This window comes from Odocoileus virginianus, chromosome 23, assembly GCF_023699985.2.
Source record: "Odocoileus virginianus isolate 20LAN1187 ecotype Illinois chromosome 23, Ovbor_1.2, whole genome shotgun sequence".
Taxonomy (NCBI): domain Eukaryota; kingdom Metazoa; phylum Chordata; class Mammalia; order Artiodactyla; family Cervidae; genus Odocoileus; species Odocoileus virginianus.
Window position 1 is genome coordinate 6,610,226 of NC_069696.1, and position 27,830 is coordinate 6,638,055.

The 27,830-nt window shown below is 57.8% G+C and overlaps 1 protein-coding gene across 4 annotated transcripts; it reads left to right on the forward strand.

Annotated features, from left to right (window-relative positions):
- Positions 1-27,830, forward strand: MICALL1 (MICAL like 1). Of its 4 annotated transcripts, none has more exons than XM_070453309.1 (16): positions 1-509; positions 4,740-4,788; positions 5,257-5,398; positions 9,689-9,780; positions 10,847-10,989; positions 12,232-12,674; positions 14,826-14,883; positions 15,568-15,926; positions 17,316-17,731; positions 20,895-21,029; positions 21,584-21,710; positions 21,851-21,941; positions 22,096-22,169; positions 24,579-24,693; positions 24,865-24,911; positions 26,099-27,830. In XM_070453309.1, exons 1-16 carry the CDS (start codon positions 364-366, stop codon positions 26,218-26,220), a joined length of 2,559 nt encoding a protein of 852 aa, XP_070309410.1. In that variant the 5' UTR covers positions 1-363; the 3' UTR covers positions 26,221-27,830. The 4 variants fall into 4 exon arrangements, with proteins under 4 accessions (XP_070309410.1, XP_020752145.2, XP_070309411.1 ...); XM_020896486.2 differs by having other exon boundaries at positions 2-509; positions 9,692-9,780; XM_020896487.2 differs by lacking the exon at positions 1-509 and adding an exon at positions 645-1,090.

Here is a 27,830-nt window from a genome sequence, read left to right on the forward strand (position 1 = left end):
TGGCGGCGGCGGCTGGCGGGCGGGGACCGAGATCAGCGGGACGCCCGGGGCCGGCCCACAGCGAGGGGAGCGAACGGCTGTGAGTAGGCGGCGGCCGCCGGCCGGGCCGGGCCACGCGGGCGGCGGCTGCTCGGGCAGGTCCGGGCGGGCAGCTGGCAGCCGAGCCAGGACCCTGCGCCGAGAGCCCGAGCGAGGACTCCCAGGCCGCGGCCCCGCCTCCTCCCCGCCTTAGTGCCCGCCGCCCGCGGGTCGCGCCCCGAGCTCCTAGCGGCGCCGGGGCAGAGCCGAGCCGCAGCCGCAGCCGGAAACCGGCCCGAGCCGAGCCTGCGGGTGAAGTCCCCGGGCCCGAGCCCCGCGCGGCTCATGGCGGGGCCGCGGGGCGCGCTGCTGGCCTGGTGCCGCCGCCAGTGCGAGGGCTACCGCGGCGTGGACATCCGCGACCTTAGCAGCTCCTTCCGGGACGGCCTGGCCTTCTGCGCCATCCTGCACCGGCACCGGCCCGACCTGCTGTGAGTGCCGGGAGGGCGGGCGGCCGGGGCGCAGGGCGGCGCGGGCTCGTTGCTGGGGGCCTCCCGCCCCCCTCAGTGACGCGGAGCCGGGGCGGTGGCAGACGCCGCCCCAAGAGGCCGAGACGCCCACCCTTCGGCGGGCCCCCCGCGCCTCGCGGGGCGCTGAGACCCTCGGATCCAGGACACCCCTCCCCCACTTGGCCCCTGACCCGCCCACTGGAACACTGAACCCGCCCCGCGTGCTGGTCCCTCTACCGGGGGCCTGGCCCCGCCCACAGGGCTCTGATTTCCGCCAACGGGACGCCGAAGCCCCCGAGGCTTTGACTCTTTGAGAAGGCACCCGCGCCCTCCTCCGGGACCCTGGGCGTTTCTTAGACTAAACTCAAACAGGAGCTCTGAGCAGCCCACTACCCGTTCGGCATTGAGGTTGCCGTGGGGCCCACTTGCTTTGGTTCCCCTGGGCCATCTCTTCTCCAGGGCAGTAGCACAGTGCCTGGCACAGAGGAGTCCCTACCTTAGCAGAGGTCAGATGAATGGATGGAACACCCCTCCCCCAAGTAGGACACAGCCCTGCCTCCCAGGTGTGTGCCCCATGACCCTGGTGGCCTCCGTGGGGCAGGGAGGATGAATAAAGTCTCCTAAGGTTGGACCTACAGCCCTAAATGGCTGCTTCAGGGTGTGAAATGGCCCCTTCTTGCTCCCGGCTGCCCAGTTCCCAGGCTCCATGGGAGATTTTATCCAGACCCCCTAGGGCAGTTGACTTGGGGTTTCAGCTCCCTCTGGGGCCCTAGAACCTCTTCCATTCATTCATTCATAGAACACTACATGCTTATCTGGCACCTGCTGTTCCTTGTACTTCTGGTCTCATCTGCAAATTGGGGACAAGAGTCATGGTCCTTGCCCGTCTTGCTTACAGCCCCTCGGATGGGGCTTTCCTGGCAGGGTCTAGAACCTTTTGTGTGTCTGTCCACCTTCAGACCTGTGCTCCCCAAAGACAGCACTCGGGAGGCTTTGATGAAGGAAAGAAGGAAGGGAAGGATGGCCTCAAGGATTCGATAGTGTAGATGCACTTAGTTTATTCTGTACCATGTGGTACGGTGTCTGTGGGTGGTGGTCAGGCCCTGGGGTGGGCCCTGGAGGAGAGGGTATGGGTGCAGAAGTGAACAAGATGGGGTGGAGATGGAGGTGGGCCACTATCTGCCATGGAGCAAGTGACATGGGGTAAAGGGGCTTAGGAGCCAGGGCTTGAAGGATGGAGAAGAAGGACACCCAGACTGGACCCACAAATTGGAGTGCAGGCCTGCAGGGGTCTTCTGTTTTGGCTGGAGGGCAGGTGGTGAGGCAGGGCCAGTGTGTGAAAGGACTCAAGTGTCAAGCTAAGCTACATCATGGACCTGAGCCTACCAGCCACAAAATGCAGGCTGCTTGGTTTGCGGTCAGCTCCTCCGTGTCCTAGGTGGGGAAAACTAGTAGATCCCATTGGGCATCAGTTTCCTCACCTGTAAAGTGGGTTTGACAATAAGATCTAACCTCCCAGGATTGTTGTGAGGATTAAATAAGATGATGAACATTCACTTAACATTAGTGATTGTAAGTAGTGTTATTAGGCAGGAAGGGATGATGCAAGTGTCTTATTCCTTCATTTATTCCCAAAAGTGTCTGCAGAGTTATACTCTGTGCTGGGCACTGAACCTGGTAATGGAAATAGCTTCCAATCAACCAAGAGACAAACCCTACACAGTCTCCTATGGCCTGTGGGGGTGATAGATGTATAAGCAAGCAGTGCTGAGAACTCCACCTGGGAAGTGCTGTGTCAGAGGGCCAGGCTGGGGCGGCCTGGTCACCTCATCTTCAAGGAGATCACAGGACCCGGGTCAGGGAAGGGCCTTCCAGGCAGAGAGGATATCGTGAGCAGAGATACAGGCAGCGCTGTTGGAGCCCATAGCACAGGGCGGGGAAAACCAGGACATGTGGCTGGGCCAGAGTGCTTAGGGCCTCCTGCAGGCCAAGGAGGGTGGGTGGGGCCACAGGGAGGGACGTGGCATTGGTGTGGAGCAGAGGGGGGCTTCCCTCTTGAGAAGAGATCTGGAATCGGGTTCGATCATTCATGTGCAAGGCTGGCCAGCATCTGGGCTGCCAGCCATTGCACAGGATAAAAACTTGAGGCCCAGGTCCTACGTGAGGCATAGAGGGGACCTCAGTGATGGGTAGGGGAAGGTCTCCGTGAGAATAGGGCTGGGGTAGGGGTGAGGGCAAGCACTATCTTCTTAAGTGGTTCAGGCTGCTGGAGCGGTGGGCCCAGGCCTCTACTGGGGGTGGTCGAGGGGGCTGGCCCATTCCCCCTTTCCCAATTCAGGTATCTTTAAGCTCCCTTGCAGGGTTAAAGGACCATGTGGGTTTCATTTTTGTGCTCCTCATCTCCCCCATGGTCAAATAGAACTTCCCAGGCCTTCGAAAATTCTCAGAAAATAGACTTCCCAACCCTAGGCACTGATTAGGGACCAACGTGGGGGAGGGAGAAGAAGCAGAGGAAAAATTGTAGCATCGTGGGGACCTTTACAGTTTTCACACTGTTCCCAGTATATATGCATTCAGTAGACATTTATGGAGCGCCTACTAAGTTCCAGACAGTGTGGAGGATGTTGGGTGCACAGGGTGAACAAAAATGTGACCCCAGCCTTGTAGGAACACTGCTGGGGAGACTGCAGTCCAGGGCCCAGACAAGTTGCTTTTGTCTCATTTGGTCTCAGAACAGGCTTTTGTTGGGAGCTGGGGTGGTGTCACAATCCTAACCCTAACCCTCACCCCAAGGTTTAGAGAGGTTGTGTGTAGCTTGCTCAGGGTCACACTCTGAGTCAGTGGCAGAGCAGGGGGAGGAATTAGGGACCCAGTTGAGGGGAGGAGGAAGCAGCCTGGCCAGAGGTGGGAAACGGAGCTGAAGTGCATACACGGCCCCCTCCACCTCCCCAGTCCACCCGACCCTGGGGCCTTGGGACAGTTTGCAAGTGACCCCCTCCTGTCTTGGCCCAGGGTTCACGGCACCTTGGACTCTGCCTGCAGGTGAGCAGGAGGAGGAGGGCTCTCTTGTGTCTGCAAGGTCTGCCTCTACCCAGCTTGGTCCTCCCCACCAACCTGGGAGGTGTATGAAGCTTCCCCCAATTTGCAGATGGGAACACAAAGGCCGCAAGGACTGTTGACTCACCCCAGGTCACAAGGCCTGGCCTGGAAGAGCAGGGCCTGGGATCCAGACTTGGGAGGCCGCGCTGGTCTGCTCCGGCCTCTGGGCCCACATCTCTCAAGCAGTCAGGCTGCAGTTTTCAGCCATAGAAGGACAAGACCCAGGAGGCTGCTGAGCAAGCAGGCTGGGCCTCCTCCGCTGGTTTCAGCCGCTCCAGCAGCTGGAGCAGGCAGGTGGGGAGGGGGTACACCCACAGCCAGGGTCCCCTGGCAGACCCTGCCACTTCTCACCTGTCCCAGCTAAGAAACTAGGACACCCTTCTCTACTCTTCTAAGGATGGTGCCCCCAGGAGTGGCCCAGCTGGGTCAGCCAGCCGTTTAGTGCCAGCATCTCTGGAGAATGTACCATTTCCAGGCTGGTTCAGACTTGTTCTATTCCTGGCCCCATTAAAACAACATTCCTCTTCGGGCTGGGTTAGGGATTCAGGAAGCTGGGATGGCTTCTCCAGGTTTGTGACCTGCAGTGGAAGGACGAGAAATGCAGTTTCTCACAGTGGCTTCCTCTCCCTGGACCTCAGTATCCCCATCTGTAAAGTGGGGCGAATACCTGCCAAGTAGAGCTGAAAACAAATTGAAGGTGGGAGCTCAGCCCAGGGCACAGAGTGAGGTCAGCAATCCATGGATGTGCCTCTCGTGACCAGCCTTGGACTTGGTCTTAGATTTTACGTTTGCCACTGAGTCAGGACATGCCTTCTTGGGGGATAAACTTGAAGCTGGGACTTTTTCAGCCCCGCCCATTCTGCGTGGGTTTCCAGCCTCTACTTGGAGGCCTCCTGGGACAATGAGCTCTTAGCCTCTCCCACCTGGCCACCCCAACTCTTTTAGCCTGTGCTTGCTACCTCAGTTTCCTCCTTGACAGCCCACGGATGCCTCCCTGAACCCTGCTGAGGCCCAGGCTGGTTGGGATAAGATCATCTCCACTGGTTACTCTACACGCATGGCCCTGCCCACTGCTCAATGCTCCCCCTCCCCCCAACCCCTTGCCTCTTGCAGAGATTTTGATTCACTTTCCAAGGACAATGTCTTCGAGAATAACCGTTTGGTGAGTCCCCCAGACAGATGGGAGCCCACGATGAGGCTGTGTGCTGTGGATGGGGGGTGTGTGTATGGGAGAGCAGGGGTCTTGCAGGACAGGAACCGATGGAGGAGTTTCTGGAGCAGCTGTCCTGCCCCGGGGCCCTGACTGCTCCTCTCCCCACCCCCTGCTCCCCTCTGGCCGGCTTGTGCCTGGAAAACCAGCCCTTTCCCACCTCCAGGTCACAGTGTGGGGCCAGAGCTTCAGGGAGCCCAGTCACCCCTGCCCTGGCCCCCTCATCCCGCAGAATGAGGCTGGGCCTATGCAGCGTGGCACCCCCTAACACTGCCTTCTCTTCCTCTTCCTGCTGTGGCTGCTTCTGTGCCCCACCCTGCCCAACCTTCTCCCTCCCCAACACCTGCCCCCATCCCCACCCCTTTTCCCCCCACCCCCACCCCCAACCTTCCCCCACCCTGACATCTGCCCCCACCCCAGGCCTTTGAAGTGGCCGAGAAGGAGCTGGGCATCCCTGCCCTCCTGGATCCCAATGACATGGTCTCCATGAGTGTCCCTGATTGCCTCAGCATCATGACCTACGTGTCCCAGTATTACAACCACTTTGCCGGCTCCGGCCCAGGTGAGAGGGTGCCATCCTTAGGGGCGGGGCCCAGGGGGTGTGTCACCTGTTTTCTGAGCTGCAGACAGGGTGCAGGCAGGCAGCCCATCATTCATTCACCACATCATTCATCCACTCACTGAAATATTTATGAGCAAAATAACACTGGGCTGGGACCCCAGGGATTGCAGCTGTGAAGGTCACTGCCCTCAAGGAACTCAGGTGTGGGAGACAGACCACAAACACGTGAACTAGTCGCTGGGCAAAATAATGGCAGAAGAGGGACTTCCCCTGCAGGCCAGTGGTTAGGACCCCAAGTTTCCACTGCTGGAGGCTTAGGTTCGATCCCGGGTCAGGGAATTAAGATCCTGCAAGCCATGTATGTGGTCTTGGCAAAAAAGTAAAAAACAAAACAAAACTATAGTGTCAGAGGAGACAACGCAGGGTGAGTTTATCCGGTGTCTGGGAGTTCACCTCTCTGGCTCCTATACTCACTTCCTGTTTACAGACACTTCCCTGGGTTTTTTTCTCTCCAGCCAGGCAGTGATCCTGTGGGGCTATTTGGCTTCATGTTTCCCAGCAGTGACCTTCAAGGCCTGAGAACTGAGAAGCTGGGGGATTGTGGGAGGTGGGGTAAGGGAATAGGGGTGAGGGATACAAGGGTGTTTCTCTGCCTTGAGTCAGCTGGCTACTGAACCTTCTGCCTAGGGAGTCCCCATGCAAGACTCTCCTAGACCCTAACCTTCTGTCGAGAGGACATGGGCTCAGAGAGGGGAAGCAAGGAACTCAAGGCCACACAGCCGCAAAACCGAATCCCGGTGTCCTGACTCCTGCGCTGCGTCACGGCTGTCACGGGTCCTGTGGGCCCTGCCATGTCATTCCTTCCTCCTGCCTCTGCTCTCCATGTGGACAATCTTATCCCATCTCTTAAAAAAAAGAAGTCAGGGTTTTTTTTTTTTGATGTTTGTTTGGAGTAACACCTGCTTACTGTAGAAAATTTAGAACATAGAAAAAAGCGTAACAATTTAAAAATTAAAATACTCTCTTACTCCCCATCTTTCCCGTAATGCTAGGGATTAATATATAATTGAACAAATAACATTATGTGTATTTGACTAGAGATCAAAATGAAAGTATTTCTCAACTGCTGAGTCTTTGATGAGAGGCAGCATGGTGCCTTTTCCTGTCTGGGTGACCATGGGTCACAGGGTCACCTTTCAGCTTAGGGTCCCCTTTGCAGTGAGGACAGAATAGCGCCCAGGGGACTTCCCTTCAGTGGCCACGACTCTACACTCCCAATGCGGGGGGCCTGTGTTCAATCCCTGGGCAGGAAACTAGATCCCACAGCTAAGAGTTTGCATGTCACCAACTAAAGATCCCGTGTACCACAGCTAAGATCCATGTGTGTGTGCTCAGTCGCTTTAGTCATATCCAGTTCTTTTCGACCCCATGGACTGTAGCCTACCAGGCTCCTCTGTCCATGGAATCCTCCAGATAAGAATATTGGATTGGGTTGCCATTTCCTCCTCCAGGGGATCTTCCTGATCCAGGGATAAAACTCATGTCTCCTGCATTGCAGGTAGATTCCTTACCCACTGAGCCACCTGGGACCTAGCACAGACAAATAAGTAAATAATAAAAAAAAAGAAAAGAACAGCGCCCACCTCACAGGGTTGTTGGGAGTAAGCGAGGAAGCTTGAACCTGTGTCTGGCCCTTCTTTAGGACCCAGGGTTACTATTATTATTATTATTTTTATCCATTGGTTAGAGTTTAGCTTGCTCACCTAGAATCACAGTTCAGTCTTTTCTCCTGGAGTGTTCCTGGTGGTGGAACCCCAGTCTCCCTCTACTAAGCTTTTCTCTGAAGGGCCACCTCCTGGGACTCTGTGGGGCTGGTGGGCGGGCGGGGAGGACCCTTGGTAATACTATTTTGATGGTGCCCACTTTGTTCCCGGGTCCTCAGCAGGCATCCTGGGGGTGCGGTCACTCAGGTGACCCAGCTCCCCGTGCTGTGCCTGGGCGAGAGCACCCTGTGGGCCTGCGGGGATTTCTTGTTACTAAAGGCACAGCTTGTGCTTTCCATGCAACTTGGCCCCTAAATGCAGACCATTTTTATCCCACCTGCTGCTCAACCAGAGGAGGCGCAGGGAGTTGTTCCAGCCCTGGAGGCGAAGCTGGCATTTAGCCTCCCCCAGATGGTCGTGTTCTGTACTCTCTGGGCCAGGGGAGGGACTTCAAGGGTAATTTTGCCCAGGCTTGACTGTCTCTGCACTGGGTACCTTGGGAAGCTGGCCGTGGCTGAGACACCACTGTGCCATGCTGCCTGTTCATCTCATGCGGGAGCTCTGTGGGGGCTGGTGACCTTGGGCACATCAGCTGACCCCTGACCTCCAGGAGCCGCCGTGGAATCTGGAACCAGTGTGTGAGGGAAGGAAGCCCAGTGGCTGAGGGAATCAGAGGAGGGGTACCCACCGCCACCCCACCCCAGGGTGACAAGGGTGGTGTCATCAGGATGAAGCCCAGTTTCTTAGTTGGGCTCCTGAGGGCCTCTCCCCAGTTAGCTTAGGCCACTCACTGCGCCGGGTTGTAGTCATACTGAGTTTCTTATTCTCTGAATAGATCACATTCCTTTACTGCTAAAGTCTTTCCTCTTGGTGATCCTCTAGTCCCTGTTCCCCGCCTCCCATGCCCTGGCACATTCTTTCCTACTCATCCTCTCATCTCCACATGTTGCCTCTTCCAAGCAGCCCGCCCTGATGTACTCCAGGTGCTCTTGTAGCTCCATTCCCCAGGGTGAACGTATAAGACTCTGGTCACAGTATCTCAATTACTCTTCTTTCCCCTGTAGACCATCTCTGTTGAGTCCACAGCTGCCTGACTCCAGCACCTGGCACTTATTCATTCATTTAATAAATATTTCTTTCGCTTCTACTGTGTGCCAGGCCCTGTGCAAGGTGATAGGGAGAGAGCTGAGAATGACACAGACTCAGAGCTTGCAGTCTAAAGGATGGGCGAGGGAGAGAGAGAACAAAGTAGTGAATGTAATTTCAGATGAGCCGGATAAGGAAACAAAATAAGGTAATGGTATAAAAAGCAATGAGAGGAGGAAGTGGCTATTTTTGGTGAGTAGTCAGGGAGGGCCTCTCTGAGGAGGTGACAGTTGAGTTAAGCCTTGAATAAGGAGGAGAAGGAGGCTGTGTGAAGATCTGGAGATGAATATTCCGGGAAAGGGAGCAGCAAGGGGCCTGTGTGCTCCAGGGGAGTGAGGGGGAAGGAGGAGGTGAGGACAGTAGGGGGTACAGTGGGGAATAGAGTGGGCCCCAAATTTTTGACCATGACTCATGGTGAGAAATGTGTTTCCCATTATAATCCATGTTCATGTACACATATGTCACTGAAACAAGTTTCAGGAAATGATTCTCCCCTTACAATACGAGATGCCTGCGGATATTTTCTTCTAATTCATCTTTACAATATGCTGGTTGCAGTCCACTCAGTTGATTTCAGGGTCTGTTAATGGATTGTGACCCCAGTAAGGAATTTGGACTTTGTTTTTAGTTGACAGCTTGCAGGATCTTATTTCCCCAACCAGGGATGGATTTTGTGCCCTGTGCAGTGGAAGCGCAGAGTCCTAACCACGGGACCACCAGGAAATTCCCTGGGTTTTATTTTTAAGAATTATCATATAGCAGCATTGACTTTTTTTCCTTTTTATATGCAGTTCTCTGAATTTGGGGGGGGGGGTTAGTTTAATCCCTAGGTACAGAGTAGGTGCTCAGTGGAGGTTTGCTGAAGTAATGACCGGGCAGCCTTGGAGGAGGTGGGTGGGGTAAGGGCTGGGTTTCCTCTGGTTGGAGGGCACGCAGGCAGGGTTCAGGGCTGCAACTGGCCACCAGGGCACGGGCAGGGCGGCTCCTCAGGAGCCCCAGGGAGCTGACCCGTCTTCCTGAAGCTTCGGGCTGGCATCATGTGGTTCCTCTCCTCTCCTTTCCTTCACCCACTAAGCCTGGTGGGAAGGAAGCCACCGCCCTTTCATGTACTGGGCACCACTGGTCCTGTGATTGTCCTTGTGCCTTGCTATTCACACTGCTCTGGGTGGTGGGACTCACCATCCCACTGTCTGGAGGCCCGGCGTGGTTGGGTACCTTGCCCTCCGCACTTAGCTTGGCAGTGGAGGCATCCCCTGTGTCTGTGTGAAGTGGGAGCCTGGTCCCACTGCCTCGGGTGGTTCACCCTGGGGAGCCCAAAGCTCAGGCCAGGTTGGGCCTCCAGAGTCTCCAGCTGCCTCAGGGCCCCTTTCTGGTGTCTCAGCAGCCGGTGTCTCATCACCCAGAAAGGGCCTGGCACTGTCTTCCCCACCATCCGAAGCATCTACTCCCGTGGACCCGGGAGACAGGGCTCAGGTAGGCAGTTTCTGGAGGAGTGGGGGGTGGGTGAGGTGAGGGGACAGCTGCCACTGCCGGCTTCAGCGGGTGTTCTCAGTCCCTTTCCCCCTGGCTTTGGAAGTAGAGGTTCATTGGCCAGGGCAGGGGGCAGGGGTAGGGGACAGCAGACCCAGGAGAGGCATAGAGCATCCAGGGCACTGACCCTCCATCATGGGACTGGCAAGACTCACACATACAATGCAGCAGATTCTCCCCTTGATTCTCATGAGACCGAACTGTCAACCTCCTAACCTGATTCCGCTTACTCCTCTCAATAACACTGGGAGGCGGGTATTATGTGTCCTGATGTACTGGGAAGGAAACTGAAGCCCCGAGAGGTTTGGCCACTTGTCCATGATCTCTAAGCTGGGAAGTGGGGATCACGCTGTCAGTTCCAAGATCTCATGGTGTGACCCCAGCCTTTCACATCTGGACAGCGCTTCCCAGTATGCAAAGGGCTTTCCCCACCTGCTCCCATCTGCTCCTTGCCGGAGGAGCTCCTGAGGGGCAGAGAGCCTGGCCCAGGGTGGGTGTCCAGTGAGCATGCATGGGGCTGAGACTGGAGGGTCATAGAATTCCATTCGGCAGGTGCAGACCCAGGGCCCAGGGATGGAAGCAGCTTGCTCAAGGTCACGGTGCTTAGAAGCTGAGAAACAGACTTAAATCTACTTGGCTCTGGTTGGGGAGACAGAAAGCAGTCGAGGTGGGCCTTGGAGGACAGTAACCTGTCAGGGAAGGTTCACCTGCAGGGATTGGAGAAAGGCTTATACAGCCAGAAGGTGCCTTCTTGCAGAGAGAGCCCCAGAAACTGGAAACCAGGATTTTTTTGTTTCCATCCTGACTCAGTGAGCTTGAGCAAGTCTTTCCCTTTTTGGGCTTCCTCAGGGGTCTTCCTCAGTGAGTCTTTCATCCTCTGCCCCTCCAGGGCTCTGATAGAGCGGTTAGCACTGTGCACGCTTGGGGGACGGCCACAAGAGAGCAGGGAAACGGGGAATGTTCTTGAACCAAAGGGCTGGTGACCCTGACCCCACCCCGTTCCCTGCAGGGTGAGGAGTGCTCCCCGGGCAGCCTGTCGAAGCAGGGCTCCCACCGGACCCCCAGCAGCACGTGTGCCGCCTGCCAGCAGCATGTGCACCTGGTGCAGCGTTACCTGGCCGACGGCAAGCTGTACCACCGACACTGCTTCCGGTGAGTGGGTGGGGGAGGGAGCACCCCTAGATTCAGCACCACGGGGTGCCAGGCCCCTTGGGAGGCTCTTTGTGTTGGAGCATCTTTCTTATCCCTGTTTTACTGAGGAACAAACGAACTAGTGAGGGGAGAACATTATTGGCTCAGTCCCAGAAATAGAGACAGAAACGGGGCCAGAGCTCTTTGAGACTAAGTACCTGATGATGATCAAGGTGCAGGATATGCTTTAAAAGCTTGGAGAAAAGAAAGCACTTTTTAAATTTTTATTTTACTTTTAGATTTTTCTTCCTTTTTATTTTGCATTTGTGTTTTCTAAAAAGAAAGCAGTTAAAAAAATTATAGTAACAACTTGCTTTGAATATGTGGTTCCCCGGGGAAGTGACCGTTTAAAGAAACTTGAGTAAGAGGCAGGGAATATATAAATAGCTTAGAGAATGTATGGAAACGTTTTACATGTTATAAAAAAAAAAATCAGTGAAGAAAACTGAACAGTCAATGAAAACCAGTGAATGGGAGTTATAGCAAGTATTCAGCTATGGGGGTATGTGTGTGTGTGTGCGCGCGCACGCATGTGCACATGCACGCACATTCAGGTGTAGTGGCTGGACCTGAAACCCAGGCACCTGATTGCAGAAATGAGGTGTCATGAGGGCCAAAATCTTGGAGAAAAGGAACCACTGCATTGACGTTGTCATGTCTGGCTGTCAGGACAGTGTTTTAAAATCTTTTTATGGTAACCACCAGTAAGGCACATTTGACACCGTGACCAGTTGTAGGTACATCCATGAAATCAAATTTGCATAAATAGATACACTCCCGGAATCAGGTTCATAACAGAAGTGTGATACACTCTGATACATTGTACTTTATCCTATTTCATAGAAAAACAAAACAAACCTGCTTGGTTGCAAACCACTAAGTTGATTTTTTGAGCCAGTAATGAGTGGTGACTTGCATACTGGATGGAACCTTGAGGGGGGAACCTTTGCTTCCTCTTGCAGCAGAAACTGAAGGCATGTTTCACAACTTATGGTGTTGCTTTCACGTGGTTTTATTGTTCTACTATGATTCTGACAGTTACCATTTTCCTTTTCCGCTGGCAAGTTATGTGTATTGAGACAGGGTCCGGGCTGGCAGCCAGGAGGAGGGGAAGGTACAGCTTTGGCTGCTGGAGAAGGGGTAGCCAGCACCCTGGGCTGGCTAAGTTGACCCCCCCGAGCCCACCCCTCTTCTGCCTGGCAGGTGTCGGCGGTGTTCCAGCACCCTGCTCCCCGGAGCTTACAGGAATGGGCCAGAGGAGGGCACCTTCGTATGTGCAGAGCACTGTGCCAGACTGGGCGCCAGTGGGCGGTCAGGGGCCCGGCCTGGAACCCCGCCACAGCCAAAGCCGCAGCAACCTACAGAAGAAGCCAAGGAGGTGGAGGGGGGCAGCCCCAGCCCGAAGGCGACTGCAGGGGCCGAGGTGGACGTGCCCAAGGCCAGCCCCGAGGGCCGACCCCAGGTCCCCGCCAAGCCCCGGGTTCCCGGAAGACCACAGGAGCTGGCCAGCCCGCCGGCCAGCCGCCCCACACCCGCCCCCAGGAAGGCCTCCGAGAGCACAGCGCCGACGCCCCCCACGCCCCGGCCCCGGTCCAGTCTGCAGCAGGAGAATTTGGAGCAGGGAGGCGGCAGCGTCCTGGTGAACGGTGAGCGGGCGTCCTGTTGGGGCTGGGGGCTCCCTGGGGTGTGCCTGGAATTTAAACGTACCTGTGCCAGGGAGTATGCGCAGGGCACGCTGTCTGTGCCTGTGTGTGGTGGATGTGCTGGGGACGGCTGTGGCACTGAGGTTATTAATTCATGCAGCAAGTTGTTACTGAGGCCCCTCTGTGCACGCTCTGTTCTCCGTGCTGGGGGCATGGGATGTGTCTGGGACTCTGTGTCCACACTCAGGTGACCTCCCCCCACGCCCAGCCTGCGTGTTTGTCTACATCTGGGTGTCTGGCAGGGACTGCTCGGGGGCTAGGGGGCGGGGGAAGCTGTGTCCCTGGTCAGGTGTACCCTAGGGTGCTCCCCAGCCTGACCTCCTGCCCTGCAGTAGAGATCTCTGCCTCACCACCCCACCCCGTAAAATCTTCCCACGTGACCTCCCTGGGCTTCATGAGCTCACAGGAACAAGGTTCTTTGCAACCCGAGACGTGCTGGGCAGCTCTTATCGGGAGAGGCCTGGGGGAGGGAGGCTCCCTGGTTTCCTCCCTCTGGGGCTTGTTCTGTTCCGCGCTCGTGGAGACTGGTTCCTGAGCTGGGCGTTCAGACCTATTTGTGCCTCAGAGGCGCTGCTGGTCTCAAGGGAGAGACAGGCAGACACAAGGATTTCAGTAGAATGTAAGAAGTCTATTAAGACGGAGGAGCATGGCGAAGGAAATGGCAGCCCACTCCAGTACTCCCGCCTGGGAAATCCCAGGGCAGAGGAGACTGGCAGGCTACAGTCCATGGTGTCACAGAGTCGGACACGACTTAGTGACTAAACCGCAGCAGTAATAAGGGGTAGTGGGTGGTGGTATGATCCAATGACAGGAGATTCAGAGCTGAAACTTGACAAAGGGGGATGCACAGAAAGAAGCAATGGTGGGTGGCAAGGAGGACCCTGGCCCGTCCCCACTCTCAGTGATACTAGGGTCATGGGAGAAAACACAGCCTGACTTGAGAGGTTGCAGGGAAAGCTGTGTCTTCAGGGGACAGTCAGGTTGTTAGCACAAGAATGTGAAGGGAGCATTCAGGATACCAGTGATTTCACTGATGAAGGGTCCAGGGACTAGGAAGGAGCAGGAGACAGGAGAAAGGAATGTCTGGGACTTGGGATGACAGTGCCCAATGTCAGTACTTCTGTCCCTCGTTGTACTGGAGGTCCTAGTCAGCTGGAAAACACCAGTAAAAAGAATGAGAAAGAAATAAAACATTATTTTCAGGTAATATAGGCTCAGACGGTAAGGCGTCTGCCTACAATGTGGGAGACCCGGGTTCGATCCCTGGGTTGGGAAGAGCCTCTGGAGAAGGAAATGGCAACCCACTCCAGTACTCTTGCCTGGAAAATTCCATGGACGGAGGAGCATGGTAGGCTACAGTCCATGGGATCGCAAAGAGTCAGACATGACTGAGCGACTTCACTTTCTAATGAGAAAATATTAAAAGAATTACACAAGTATAAGATGAATGTACTCAATGCCACAGATTGTATACTTTATTTTAAAAAGTAGCATGCACTGTGTAATCCTGTTCCACTTCATGTTATATTTTACCCTTTTGTTTAAGTTTGAGGTTTTTGGTAGCCTTTTTTCTTTTGAGGAAATTGACAAGTTGATTCTAAATTTACATGAAGGAATAAAGAGTCAGAACATTCCTGAAAAAACAAACAAACAGAAGCAGAGGCCACTGTGGAACTCACAGAGGACACTGGGGAGTCAGGGGAGGCTTTCAGGAGGAGGTGACCTCGCGCTGAGTTGAGACAGTATTTCCTGTCCACTTTGGGAAAGTGTCAGAGGGGCATTTGTGCTCCCCCTCCTTAACTGAAATGCACGGGGTGGGGGAGTGGTGGTCTCCAGGTGTCCTGGCCTTGTGGCTTTGACCTTCTCTACCTGTTACCTTTGGTGTTTTATCTAATCTCCCCGAGCACTGGACTGGGGAGGTGCAAGGGTGCAGGGGAGATTGCCATGGCCACCTGGAGTCCACGACCCGCCAGGTGGGATGGAAGGGCACCCCTAGGTGAGGCAGGCACTGGGATTGGCTCCCTGACTGCTCCACTGCACCACCTGGCTCACAGCCGCCCATGAAGGTCTGTCTCACTCTCCTTTCCCACCTAGGGAAGCTGCAAGAACCCCCCGTCCCCAAGCCCAGAGGGACCCCCAAGCTGTCAGAGAGGTATGCCGGCTCCGAGGGGCTTTCAGGGCCCTGATGAGGGGGCGGGGAAGGGAGTACCCCCAGGGGTCTGGGTTGGCAATAAGGCCATGTGACCCACCAGCGCCCCCTCCCAAGAAGGGGCGGGGCTCCTCGCTGGTGGGCGGGAGCCTGTGGCCACACCCCCTTCCTGTGTGGCTCGGCGGGACCCCTCTCCCTGGGGCAGCAGGGCCTGGTAGCGGGCTGCCTCGGGGGTCCCTTAATCTCCCCAAGCCTCCGCTGCCTCTGGAGTGTGGGAGGCCTAGGCCTCCTAGAGTAGTTTTAAAAATCAGTAGCAGAGTATAGAAAGACCCAGCAAACTCCACTGTATGCCAGACTCAGAGCCTCCACCCCCTGGAACCCCACGTCACAGGCGAGGAACCTCGATTTCCAGCTCTTCTTTGAGAGCTGTGCTTTCCCTATATGGTCCCTGGGAGGGGTGGCGGAGGGCGGAGAGAGACAAAGAGAGGCAGAGGGAGGGGAAGAGAGACGCGCCCCGCTGCTTTCCATTTGGGCTTTGGGCCCAGATGGGCCCCACCGGGCTGGGGTGGGAGAGGGGAAGGGTGCTGTGTCTTACCCACCCGCTGTGGGACACACTGTCTGCGGAGAGAAGGACGCTGCCCCTCCTTGCCTGCTTATGTGTTCTACCTCTTCTTGGCCTCCATCCAGGACACCAGCCCCCAGGAAAGACCCGCCGTGGATCACACTGGTGCAGGCAGAGCCAAAGAAGAAGCCAGCCCCCCTGCCTCCGAGCAGTAGTCCCGGGCTGCTGCCAGGCCAGGAAGGCAGGCAGGTGGAGAATGGGGGTGTGGACGAAGCGGCCCCACAGGGCCCGGAGCCCAAGCCGTACAACCCGTTTGAGGAGGAGGAGGAGGCCCCCGCTGCACCCAGCCCAGCCCCCGGCCCTGCCCCGACCCCACCGGAGTCCACACCCAAGTCGCTGCACCCCTGGTACGGCATCACCCCCACGAGCAGCCCCAAGACGAAGAAGCGCCCCGCCCCCCGAGCACCCAGCACATCCCCCCTCGGTGAGTGCTGTTCCTGGGGGCTCCCCGGAGAGCTGGGACCCTGGGGTTGGGTGAGCCCAGGGCCCGGGAAGGGCAGGGCTGCCGCGGGACCCCCCTCCAGGTCAGGTGCTGTGTGTGCTCTCAGTTAATCAGAGCAAACCCGCGGGGAGATAGCGTACTCTATTTTGCAGGTGAGGAAGCTGAGGCACAGAGAGGATAAGTGATTTGCTCACAGCCTCCCAGCACTTAAGCAGTGGAGGCAGAATTTGAACCCAGGCTCTCGACTCTACTCTCAACCCTTCATAACCCACCTGCAGGACGGTTGTGAGGATTAAATGTGTGATCCATTGATGTGCTTATTAACACAGAGTCAGGCTTGGGGAAGGCGAGTGACAGGGTTAGCTCCAGTCCTGCCAGTCCAGTCACTGTCCTCCAGTTCCAGGTGCCTGAGGCTCTGACCCGCCTGTGTGACGCGGGCGCTCGTGACTGAGCAGCTGGTCCCCTGTGTGCGTCCTCAGTCTCCCCGGAAGATGGAGGTGGTGGGCCGGGTCCCGGGCGCTGTGCCTCCCTCCGCCCGGCCCTCCCTCTCACCGTCCTGCAGTCTTCTCGGGCCCAGTGCCCGGTCCCCTTCCATCACGGCGGGGCTCCAGCTGCCTCGGAGACCTCAGTGGGAGCCCCTCAGACAGTGGGGCCGAGAGCATGCTAGAGATGACGGGAGGCCAGTGCTCAAGTGGTCCAGGTCCCCCCAGCCCCCACTAGGGCCCTGGGACCCTCCAGCTGAGTGTGGCGGGTCAGCTGATTGGAGGTGGTGGGTGGATGGGGGAGGCAGCCAATGGAATGAGCTCTGAGTCAGACACAGCTGGGTCCAATCCCAGCCCTTTTCTCCGAGTCTGTCGTCTCACCTGGAAAGCACAGATGATACTTTAAAGCATGGCTTCATCCAAGTCTGTCATCCATGAGGCTGAAAGTGGCGCAGGGCAGTGCCTGGCTGGGAACCGGCCACCAGTAGAGCTGCCCGCTCCTCCTCCCCTGTTGTTTTCCCTCCACCTCTGCTTTCGCCTTTTCAATTGGGCTTTCTTTGGGTCAGATCAGACATGGGAGGGGAAGTGGAGGCTGCAGCCACACTAGAGGAGGAAGCAAGAGCCATAAGGAAACCAGGGCTACAGCCGCACCACGAGGCCTAGGCCAGAGCCCAGAGTGTGTGGGACGAATTTGGGTGATCAGTCTGCCAGTGACCTTGGTCCTGTCCCACCTTTGCTATCCTGGAGGCTCCTGCCTGCCTGCCTGGATGTGGAGGACTTGGGTTTCCTGGGCCACCTGCAGTTCTGTCAAGAGTGAAGTGTCAGGCGAGGCCAGAGGGCCTGTCTCTGCCCCCTCGCTCGGCACCCATTCGCGGTTTGGTTTGTGCAGCGCTCCACGCCTCCCGCCTGTCCCGCTCGGAGCCGCCCTCGGCTACCCCGTCACCAGCCCTCAGCGTGGAAAGCCTGTCGTCCGAGAGCTCCAGCCAGCCCCCCAGTGGGGAGCTCCTGGAACCACCTGTAGTGCCCAAGAGCTCCTCAGAGCCTGCCGTCCACGCCCCTGGCACCCCTGGGACCTCTGCCAGCCTCTCTGCCAACTCCTCCCTGTCCTCCTCCGGGGAGCTGGTGGAGCCCAGCGTGGACCAGACGCCTCAAGCCAGCCCTGGGCTTGCCCCCAATACCAGGGGCAGCCCGGGTCCCCCGCCAGCCAAGCCCTGCAGTGGCACTGCCCCCACGCCCCTCGCACTGGGTGGAGACAAGAGCCCTGCGCCTTCCCCTGGAACCTCGTCCCCACAGCTCCAGGTAAAGGTGAGTGTCTGCTGTCCTGTCTAGTGGACGTGGGCCTGATCTCGGGGCAGGAATGTCCAGAGCCTTCCATTGTTGCTGGCCCTGACTTGTGGGGTGACCTTGACTCTGCCCATCTGGCCCTTCATCACTCCATGCATTGAGGTACAGCTCCCTCTCAACATCCTTTCATCCGCTGGCCAGACTGCCTATCCATCTGTTCACCTGTCCACTTGCCCGACCTTCCATGTCTTGAGGCAACCAGCTTTTATTTACTTGCTGAGCCCACGCACGTGCCCGTTTGAGACCACACGGCAGCCACCACTCACCCACATCCTCCGTCCGCCTTCCGTTCACTGAAGCCCTATTTGTGACAGGTTCTGGCACAGCAGTGTTGAGGCCCTGTCCTTGCCCTCCAGGGGCTCCCCGTCTGCTCAGGGAGACAGGCCTAGACGATTGTCCTTCCACCTGGGGTAGAGCACAGAGGGGAGGGGATGGCGCCCTTCTTGGGGTCGTGTTCCTCTGCAGAGATCTCAGTCTCCCCTCCTGTAGAACAGGGCTGATGCTGTACACTGCGTCGCTCCTGTGTGCACGGGCTGGCCTGGGCTCCTGGGGCGATGGCTGTGGTGGTCCTTGTCACCAGGTGCTCACAGCCAAGTGGAGGGTGGGGTACGGCGATGACTGCCTTGTGTGGTTTGTTGTGGGGTAGACTTGTAGAGGAGGGGTCAGCTCTCAACAGGTAGAGCGCCCAGGAAACAGCTTTACTGGGTGCTTCTGTTGTGGCCACTGCGGGGGTACAGACAGCCCTGGCTGCCGCTCCCTTCCCCAGGCCCCCTCCCAGGCCGGCCCCACACTCCGTCCCCTCTGGGGGCTGCAGTGGGCACCCACTCCCAGCAGCTTGTTTTCCAGATGACCTTTGTGACTGGTGGAATACTTGTTTCTCAGGGCCCCACCAAGAACCAGGGGTTACCGGGGGCAGGACACTCCTCTGGGCGCCTAGTTCACCAAGAGGTCTCTCCTTTGCGCCACCAGGCTCTTTTCCTTTTTTTTTTAAGATTTATTAAAGGACTGGAGTCACTTGGCACCACCAGGTTTTTTTTTGTTTTTTTTTTTAATTAAAGGACCAGAGTCCCTTTGTGCCACCAGCTTCTTTTTTTTTTTTTATTTGGCTGTGCCAGGTCTTAGCTGCGGCACGTGGGATCTTTAGTTGCGCCATGCAAACTCTTAGTTGCTTCATGTGGGATCGAGTTCTCTGACCAAAGATCACGCCTGGGCCCCCCTGCAGAGTCGTAGCTGCTGAGCCACTGGGGCAGTTCCGGAGCCACCAGGTTCTTTTTTAAAAAAATTACGAACTAGTTTTGGTTGTGTTGGGTCTTCTTTGCTGCGCGCAGTCTGTCTCTGGTTGCAGGCACGGGGGCTCCTCTTTGTTGCCATGTGCCGGCTTCTCACTGTGGTGGCTTCTCTTGTGGCCGAGCGCAGGCTCTAGGCGCATGGGCTTCAGGAGTTGCAGCACGCGGGCCCCAGAGTGTGGGCTTCAGTGGTTGTGGTGCCCAGGCTCAGTTGCTCCGAGGCATGTGGAATCTTCCTGGACCAGGGATCGAACCCGAGTCCCCTGCATTGGTAAACGGATTCTTAACCACTGGACCACCGGGGAAGTCCACCACCAGGTTCTGATCCTGCACTTTCTCCCTCACTCTGCAGTCCTCTGAGGGTCCGGGGGCGGAGGGTGGCTCCAGGCCGGCTGTAGTCCTGGTCTGACCAGCCTGACAGGGGATGAGTCTGCAGAGGAGCCTGAGCTGTTGGTGTGTGCACCTTGCAAATGTCATTTAACCTTCTCTGGCCTGGGTGGCCGCCCTCAGTCCGACTGTCACCACCTGCAGTGTGACCTGGACAAAGTCCTTCCTTTTCTCTGGGCCTGTGGATGCTCTGAGGGGTCCCAGGTTCCTTGCTGTGGAAGTGGAGGATAGAGCTGATTTTGAATCCACCCCGTCCCCCCTTACAGGCAACTGCCTGTTTCCTGCCCTGGGGTGTGTGAAAGGTTGGTTTGAAGGAGTTCTATGGCTGAGAACCCTTGAGGGACACAGGGCCTTTGGGCTTTCTGACCCTGTTGAGCTGCTCCAGGTGTGATTGTGGAGGGTGAGGGCCGAGCCCCAAGGGGGCTTCCTTCTGGGGTGCCCCATCCCTTACCCTCACCCTAGGATTCGGGGGGAATCTGAGACAGTGAGGGCAGGAGACAAGGCCCTTGGGCGGGTGCTGCCCTGTGGGGACCAGACTGTCTCCTGGCCACACCTGGACTCCTGCGTCAGCTCCCAGAGCAACTTCCAGCCTCAAAGAACTCCCCCTCTCCCACCTGAGCGGCTGGCACAGGTGGGGTGAGACGCCCTCCGCTCCACGCCTCTCCCCCGGCTCTTGGAAAGCCAGGTCAGCACTCCTGGGAGCACTCCATGGCCTCAGTGACCCCTGTTTCCGATGAGCTGGGGGAGGTGGTGGGAAGATGCTGGCACTGCCCTCGTGGCTGGCAGGGTCTGTTCTCCTGCTGGGCCTGCCCGCTCTGCTGGCCTCAGAGAGGACAGAGATCTTCCCAGGGCGGGCAGCGCAGGATGGGGGCCTTTCCTGGGCGGGGCAGGGGCTGCCTCCCTCTACTGAAAGCGGGATCCTGCTTTTGCACTTCCTGGCTGGGCAACCCCAGGCAAGGCGCTGAGCCCTGTAATCCCTGCTGGGAAAGGGGTATTTATGAGGCCTGGGTGAGTTACTGTTGCTTCGTCCTGCCCTAAACTGCACGTCCTGACCACTGTCCCCTGCGCTGGAGGGCTGCCCAGCCTGAAACAGACCAAGTCACACTCCAGCTTGGGCCCTTGGGAAGAGTGTGACCTTGAGCCAGTTACTTGACCCCTCAAAACTTGAGTTTACTCACCTGTAAAGTGGGCAGACATGACCCACTTTGTGGAGTGGTTGTGAGAATTGGACGAGCATTTAGACAAGTATCCAGTGTGGCAGCTGCACATGAGAGGCTCTGGGAAGTAGAAGTCTTTGTTGAATGACTGGGTGCCTCAGACGGGATGCTGGGAGATTCTCTGCCTGATTCCCACCCGCCCTTCTTTCCATGGTCCCATGTGATAGAGCTCCCAGGGTCCTACTGCCCCTTCCTGACTTATTAATATCTTCTGTTATGTTTCCCTGCCTTTAGTCCTCCTGCAAGGAGAATCCATTTAACCGGAAGCCATCACCTACAGCATCCCCAAGTGTAAAGAAGGCCACCAAGGGCTCGAAGCCAGCGAGACCGCCTGCCCCAGGACATGGCTTCCCGCTCATCAAACGCAAGGTATCTGCTGGGAGCCCCAGATACCTGGCTGCCTGGGCTCGGGCCCCTTCCCTTGGCGGCCTCAGGCTTCCTGTTGCACCCTGCGACAGGGTGGTCCGTCGGGGCAGCTTCCCTGAGATGTGGGAAAGGGGGCGTGCTTGGGAGGCCCAGCTGGGAGATCTGACTTGCAGCCAGGGGGAATTTGGAGCAGATCAGCTGCTCTGACCAAAAGCACTGGGTGATGCATTTAGATTGTTACTAATAATAGTTTAAGGATCAAAGCGTTCCCATGACATACTTCTACTTAAACAGCTTATAGAGTGTTCTAGGTTTCTCTATCCTTTGGGTCACTTTCTCATATTATGGTGTCCTTTCTGGAGTGGCAGAGGAGTGAAGGAAGTTGCCAAGAGGAGCAGAAAGTTGTGTCGCCCTCTGGGCATGCCTGATGGCTCTGGGACCCAGGGCATGGGGTGTGGGACAGAGCCTGGGAGGCCAGCGCTGGCCAGAGGGAAGCTCCTGGCAGCAGACAGGTGGGAGGGCAGGCTGACCGCAGGTGACTGGGCGCTGTTGGGCAGGTCCAGTCCGACCAGTACATCCCCGAGGAGGATATCCACGGAGAAATAGACACCATTGAGCGCCAACTGGATGCCCTGGAACACCGTGGGGTCCTGCTGGAGGAGAAGCTGCGTGGTGGAGTGAATGGTGTGGGGGCTGTGGGGGGCTTGGCGGTGGTGGGGGGACTCGGGTGGGGGAAGCCTCTTCCCCAGGGTAGGGGCCGCCATGGCTCCTTCGAGGATGGGGACTGTCATCAGCCCTGGCCTCAGTGAGCATCTGGCTTGCAGAAGGCCGTGAGGATGACATGCTGGTGGACTGGTTCAAGCTCATCCACGAGAAGCATCTGTTGGTTCGGCGGGAGTCTGAGCTCATCTACGTGTGAGTCCTGCCTCCCCTCTGTCCCTGCCCGGCTCCCCCTGACTCTGAATCCACAGAACTCAGGACTGAGAATCTTCACCTTCTTCCCGCATCAGCTCAGGGCAGGGCAGGCAGCCAGGGCAGAACTAACAGTCACCTTCTTCCCACCTTCCAGCTTCAAGCAGCAGAACCTGGAGCAGCGGCAGGCCGACGTGGAGTACGAGCTCCGGTGCCTTCTCAACAAGCCAGGTGACAGCGGCCACGCCCCGTCCCGGGTCACCAGCCCTGGGGCCTGGTGACACAGAGGAGTGGCCTGGGGAAGGACGGACAGAGCCCTGATGGGGAGGCCTGGGCAGTCTGTGGGAGCAGGGCCAGAGGACATGGCGGGAGGTGCTGTCTGGGTCCTAATAGGGGATTAATAGACTCAAGACGGGAGAGGGGACCCATGTGGGGCTGTGACATCTGTGTGTCGGATGACAGACCTGCAGAGAGCACCCCAAGGCCAGGAGCAGACTGACCTTTTTGGCCCCCTTCTCCCCTGGAAGGTGTGGGTGGGTAGGTCCTGGGGTGTAGGGTTGGGGGGGGGTCAGTCTCCAGGGCCCCAGGCTGCCTCGATGAATGATGGAGAGCATGTGTCTGTCCTGGGGCAGCTCTGGGCTCATGGCCGTTAGGTCAGAGCGTGGCAGGACTCTGCTGGTGTGGGGAGGCCCCCCTGCACGGTGTGGCTCAGAGCGACTCTGGGAGGGAGGGATGGGGTGTGCTGAGGATGGAGGAGGGCAGGGGGAGGGGCTGGGCGTGGAGCCACGGTGTCCTGTGTGCTGCGGGAACTTGCTGGTGTCCTTAGGATGTGTGTTAGCTGTGCACCCCAGGCTTGGCACGGTCTCTGGCTCCGTGTGTGACACAGGAACAGAGGTGCCCACCTGGGTGGGTGTTCTCAGGACCAGGAGATGGGATGTGGAAATGCGCTGTGCCCTTGGAGGGGGGCTGATGCTTACTATGTGACCGAGTTGGGGTCTCTCCATGACGTGGGGTAAGCACAGCTGTGGGCTGAGAGAGACGGCAGGACTGTGGCGCGTCCAGAGGCAGGAGCCAGGGCTTTTGACCACTTCCTCTGGCCCAGGTGGTTAGGAATCGTTGTTTCCCATTGAACAGATGAGGAAATGGAGAGCCAGAGAGGTTGAGTCTCGCCCCTTGGTGGTAGAGCCAGGCTTCCTTCCGAGTCTCTGACTTGGCCGTGTGCCCGCACACACGCAGCCCCTCCTCCTGGCTGGGATGGCCGCCCTGCTTTCCCCTTGACCGGGCAGCTTGGGAGGCTGGATGAGACCCAGAGTCAGGAATGCCCCTGGGGAAGTCACAGAACGTCCCAGCCCTCCACTGCCCTCTATGAGTCACTCCCAAATCTCCGGAGGCTGGGGCGTGGCCACCACTCCGAGGAGCCGCAGCGACACCTTGTGGCCAGAGAGGGGCCCGCACCTCTTTTCTCCAGGCCAGCCTGGCCCTGGTCTTTTATGTTATTCTCCAGTCCTGTGTGAGATGGCAGTGCATCCTGGGCTTGTCTTCCTGTCCTGACTGTCGCCTTTGGAGGGTGATACCTGTTTAAAGGCCCCTGGTGGGCTGGAGATCTGTAAGACACTGTAAGGGCTGTAGCTTGGGGACCTGGGGCTGCCAGGAAATAGGCACTGGCTCCACCCTTGCTGTGTGACACTGGTCAAAGACTTAGCTTCCCTGAGCCTCAGTTTTCCCCCATGTAGGTTGCGGACATAACTTATCCAGGCCCCAGATTCGAGAAACAGCAGAGTAGGCTTTGAACTGGGGTGATGACTCTGAAACCCACATTGTCCCTGGAACTATGCTGGGCCATTGGTCCAGTTTTGGCAAGAGGCGGCGGTGCGGGGTTGGGGCATGGCTGAGGGGTCTCAGGATGTTATTAGGAGATGAGGAGGCCTGTAGTGGCAGATGTTGTAGCGGGAAGGTCAAATGTGGGGGCATTCGTCCCCTGGAAGTCTGTGGGCTGGGTCAGAGGAATACCAAGGAGCAGGTGGGTCTCTGAGGGTGTGGTTCTGTGGGATGGCCTGGGTTCTTGAAATCAGGAGACTGAGGGGGGAGGGCAGCAGGTGTTTGAGATATCAGGGACATTTCCTGGCAGGTCTCCCAACCCCCAGGGTCCCTTCTAGTCCACCCTCCTTCATGGCATTAGATGGATGTCCGAGTGTGCCTCTTGGGTCACATTGCTTCTGCTGTACGAGGACCCCGGGGTTCCCTGTTATCTCCCGACTCTGGCCAGCCCGCCATTGGGAACTCTCAGCAGGCCCAGCCTGAATCCTGCCTCCCCCAAGAGCCACCTAGTGAACATTGGTTGCATGAATGCGTGAACATAAACAGAAAACTCTTTGGCCCATGCTGGTCTCTGTTCTCAGAGCCTGTGTTGTACTGGTCCTCTCGGAGCCCCCCGGGAGAGTGTCTTTGGTAGGCAGGCTGGTATTCTTGGTCTCTTCTGCAACAACCTTCATTTCTCCAAAAACTGGAATCCCCACCCATCTGGGCTCCTCCTTGTCCTCATGCTCTCCAGCGTGGTGCTGGTCTGCAGCCACCCTTAGCACTTAGGCGTTGGTTCCTCACTTCCTGGGCCTCATGTCCCCGACGTTTCTCCTTGAGCAGAAAAGGACTGGACAGAGGAGGACCGGGGCCGAGAGAAGGTGCTGATGCAAGAGCTCGTGACCCTCATCGAGCAGCGCAACGCCATCATCAACTGCCTGGACGAGGACCGGCAGAGGTGACGTGGCTGGGGGCAGGGTTCCCGGGGCTTTCTTGGGAATGAGACCTTCACTGCCAACCATCCCAGCTCCCCCGTGCTCAGCCTGTGTGGACTCAGAGTCTGGAGGGGCCTGAGAGATTATCTGGCCCTTCCTCCTGTGGGACACTCAGCTTCCCTGTCTCATTTCAGGGAGGAAGAGGAAGATAAGATGTTGGAGGCCATGATCAAGAAGAAAGGTGAGGTCCTTCCTGGGGCTCTGACCCGTTTGAACTCCTGCAGGGTGGGAGGGCCGGTTGAATACAGAGTTGGAAGGGGCACCCACAGGGACAGTGTGTACAAGCCTTTCTTTTGCCAAGAAGGCCATGTGTAGCAAGGCAGGCCAACCTATGGCCAGGAAGATGGGTGTGGGATGCCGTGGTACCAACAGGGAGGTTGGTGACACATGGGGCCATTTCCCAGGGCATGTCTGCCTTGAGTTGTGCGTTCCTCCTTGAGATCCACAGTTGGTTCAGGAGGGGTCTTGTGGGCTCAAAGAGCAGTCCCCCTCACCCTTGGAGAAGATAGTGCCCAGAATCGTTGAGAGAGCACTGGACTGGGAGTCAGGAGGCCTGGGCCTAATCTTGGTTCCCCCAGTGACTCATTTTGTGGCTTTGCGGTTCCGTCTGGGCTCCAGTTAGACTGGATTCTGGTCCCAGCTCTGACGCGTCCCAGCTGGGTGGCTTTGCGCCAGCGCCTCTCACCCCTCCAGGCCTGACTCTCCTTGTCTGCAGGATGGGGGTGACAGAGGCACCCACCTTCTGGGTAGGTGCTGAGGATGACTGAGATAACGTGTATAAAGCACTTAGCCAGGCCCTGGCACCCACAAAGAGCTCGGTTGGTGGTAATCTGTTTCAAACTCACATTTTCCTTGTCCATAATAAGTGAGGGACTGGGCCAGATGATTTCTGCGGTTTCTTCTAGCTCTGACAGTCAGTGTTTGTGTTGTAAGCCACAGAGCTGCAGGGGAATCGAAGCTTTTAGAGATAAAATGTCAGCCGTGCTCTAGGGCTCCCCCACTGCCTTCATGAGTGCTCATCTCCCGATCCCTGCCGAAATGCTGGGAAGGGGTGGGGTCCTTTCCTGGAGGTGAAGAACTGGAGATGCAAAAGGATGAAGGGACATGTCCACGGTTCCAGGCGACATGGTGGTGGTGGTGGTGGTGGTGGTGGTGGGCCGAGACTGTTGGCTGCCACTCCCCGCCGACATTGCCGCCCTCCCCCACCCCCCGCTGTCACTGCAGCCCCCCCAGCCATCACTGCCACTCCCCGCTGTCACTGCCGCCCCCCGGCTGTCACTGCTGCCCCCCCCAGCCATCACTGCTGCCCCCCGGCCGTCACTGCCATCCCCTGGCCTGCCCCAATCGACCACCCTTTCCCTTCTGCAGAGTTCCAGAAGGAGGCTGAGCCCGAGGGCAAGAAGAAGGGCAAGTTTAAGACCATGAAGGTGCTGAAGCTGCTAGGAAACAAGCGTGATACCAAGAGCAAGTGCCCCGGAGACAGGAGCTAATGGCGCGGACTGCCAGCCAGGACACCACCCCCCACTGGCTGCGCTCTGCGGGGCGGGAGGGGGGGCTTCTGTGTCCCTTCAGGATCAGTTGAGAGGAAAGATGACTTAGGGGAGGGAGCCTCTGGATGATGGCCTCTCCCTCCTCAGGGTCCTCTGGCTGGTCTGGGCCAAACAGTTTTTCTCTCTCCTCTGAGCCCCCAGCCTGGCTCTCCTGACTCCAGATGCTGTGACTGACCCCAGGAGCGAGCAGGGTTTCCCTGCCCTTGGTCCCGCTTCGCGCCTATACCATGTGCAGAGGGGAGTGGAGGGTCTGTCCACCCACTGAGGTCTGGGCCCTCTGGCCTGGGGCTCCTGCCCTCTGGGCAGCCTGGCAAGCCAGGCTCGGCCGCACCGGGCCCTTCCTGCCCCCACCCCATCCTGGGTCTGAGTCCCTGTCTTCCTGTCGGGGCAGGCGGCCCTGCCTCTCTTTCTCCGCACTCAGGAGCTCTATTTATGAAGTCTCTTAATTAAAGTTGGAGGTAGTTACTATGTCCTCAAGACCCGAAGGGGCCTGATGGACAGACCCCTCCCTTTGTTCCTCGAAGTCCTAGGAGGTGCTTCCCTCACCTCCGCTCATTCCGCAGGAAGTCTCCCTGCCCGGGACAGGGTGCTGGGGCGGGTGGGGTGCCCGGGAGCTGAACCCCCGAGGGAGGGCCGCGGGGGAGGCGGGCGTGCTGCCCGTAGGTGCTAACCCTGGCCCTTCCCCACACACCGTGGCCCCGGCCCCTCCTGTAGACTCTCCCCGCCACCCCAGGGCTGGGGTGCGGCGGATCCACTCCCGGGGGGTCAGCGCCAGCCTGTCTCCTCACACGCGCCTGTTGTCTGTTCCCTCCCAACTTCGTCGCCTCCGAAGGACTGATGGCCGCTCACGTCCCGGGACGGCTGTGGGAGGGGAGGAGCCGATGGGGACCAGCACCTTCGCCCCAGGGGACGAGCCCAGCAGCTCTTGGGGCAAAGCACCGTTGCTATAAGCTATTTGCAGGGTGCCTCTAGGGCCCTTCCCTCAGCACGCCTCTGGGGAAAGATCACACTGTATTAACTTGAGAGGGTTTTCCTCACCGACAATAAACAGAGACCACCTCGCTGCCAGTGCCTTGCAGCCCTGGGCCTCCCTCCCCTTGCCAGGCCTACCTTCTTCCCTGCCTCCGCCGTGCCTCTTGGCTGGCATCTCCGCTGGCCCAGGAAGGCGTGGAGGGGCTGTCCACCGCCGGGGGCCCCTGGCCCTCTCTCCCTGCCCCTGGGCAGGATGCCTTCCTCTGTAGGGACCAGTGCCGCCTCCGAGCGTCTCCTTCCTGATGGGCCTGTTGACCTGCAGCTGGGCTCACCAGCTCCAGCGCTTTTCAGGGGCCAGGCAGGTGACACGCGTGAACCCAGGCTGGGCGCGTCCTGCGGGGCGGCCCCGGCAGGCTGTCTTGGCGTCAGGACACCTGGGTGGTGGGGACTGGGGTAAACTGGGGTGGATACACCGCAACTAGGGGGAGGCTGTCCCTCACCCAAGTCAACTGTAGCCTGTGGGATGTGGGCCCAGTGGGGCCAGATCTTTGCATTTTTCAAAAGAAACTGGAAATCCA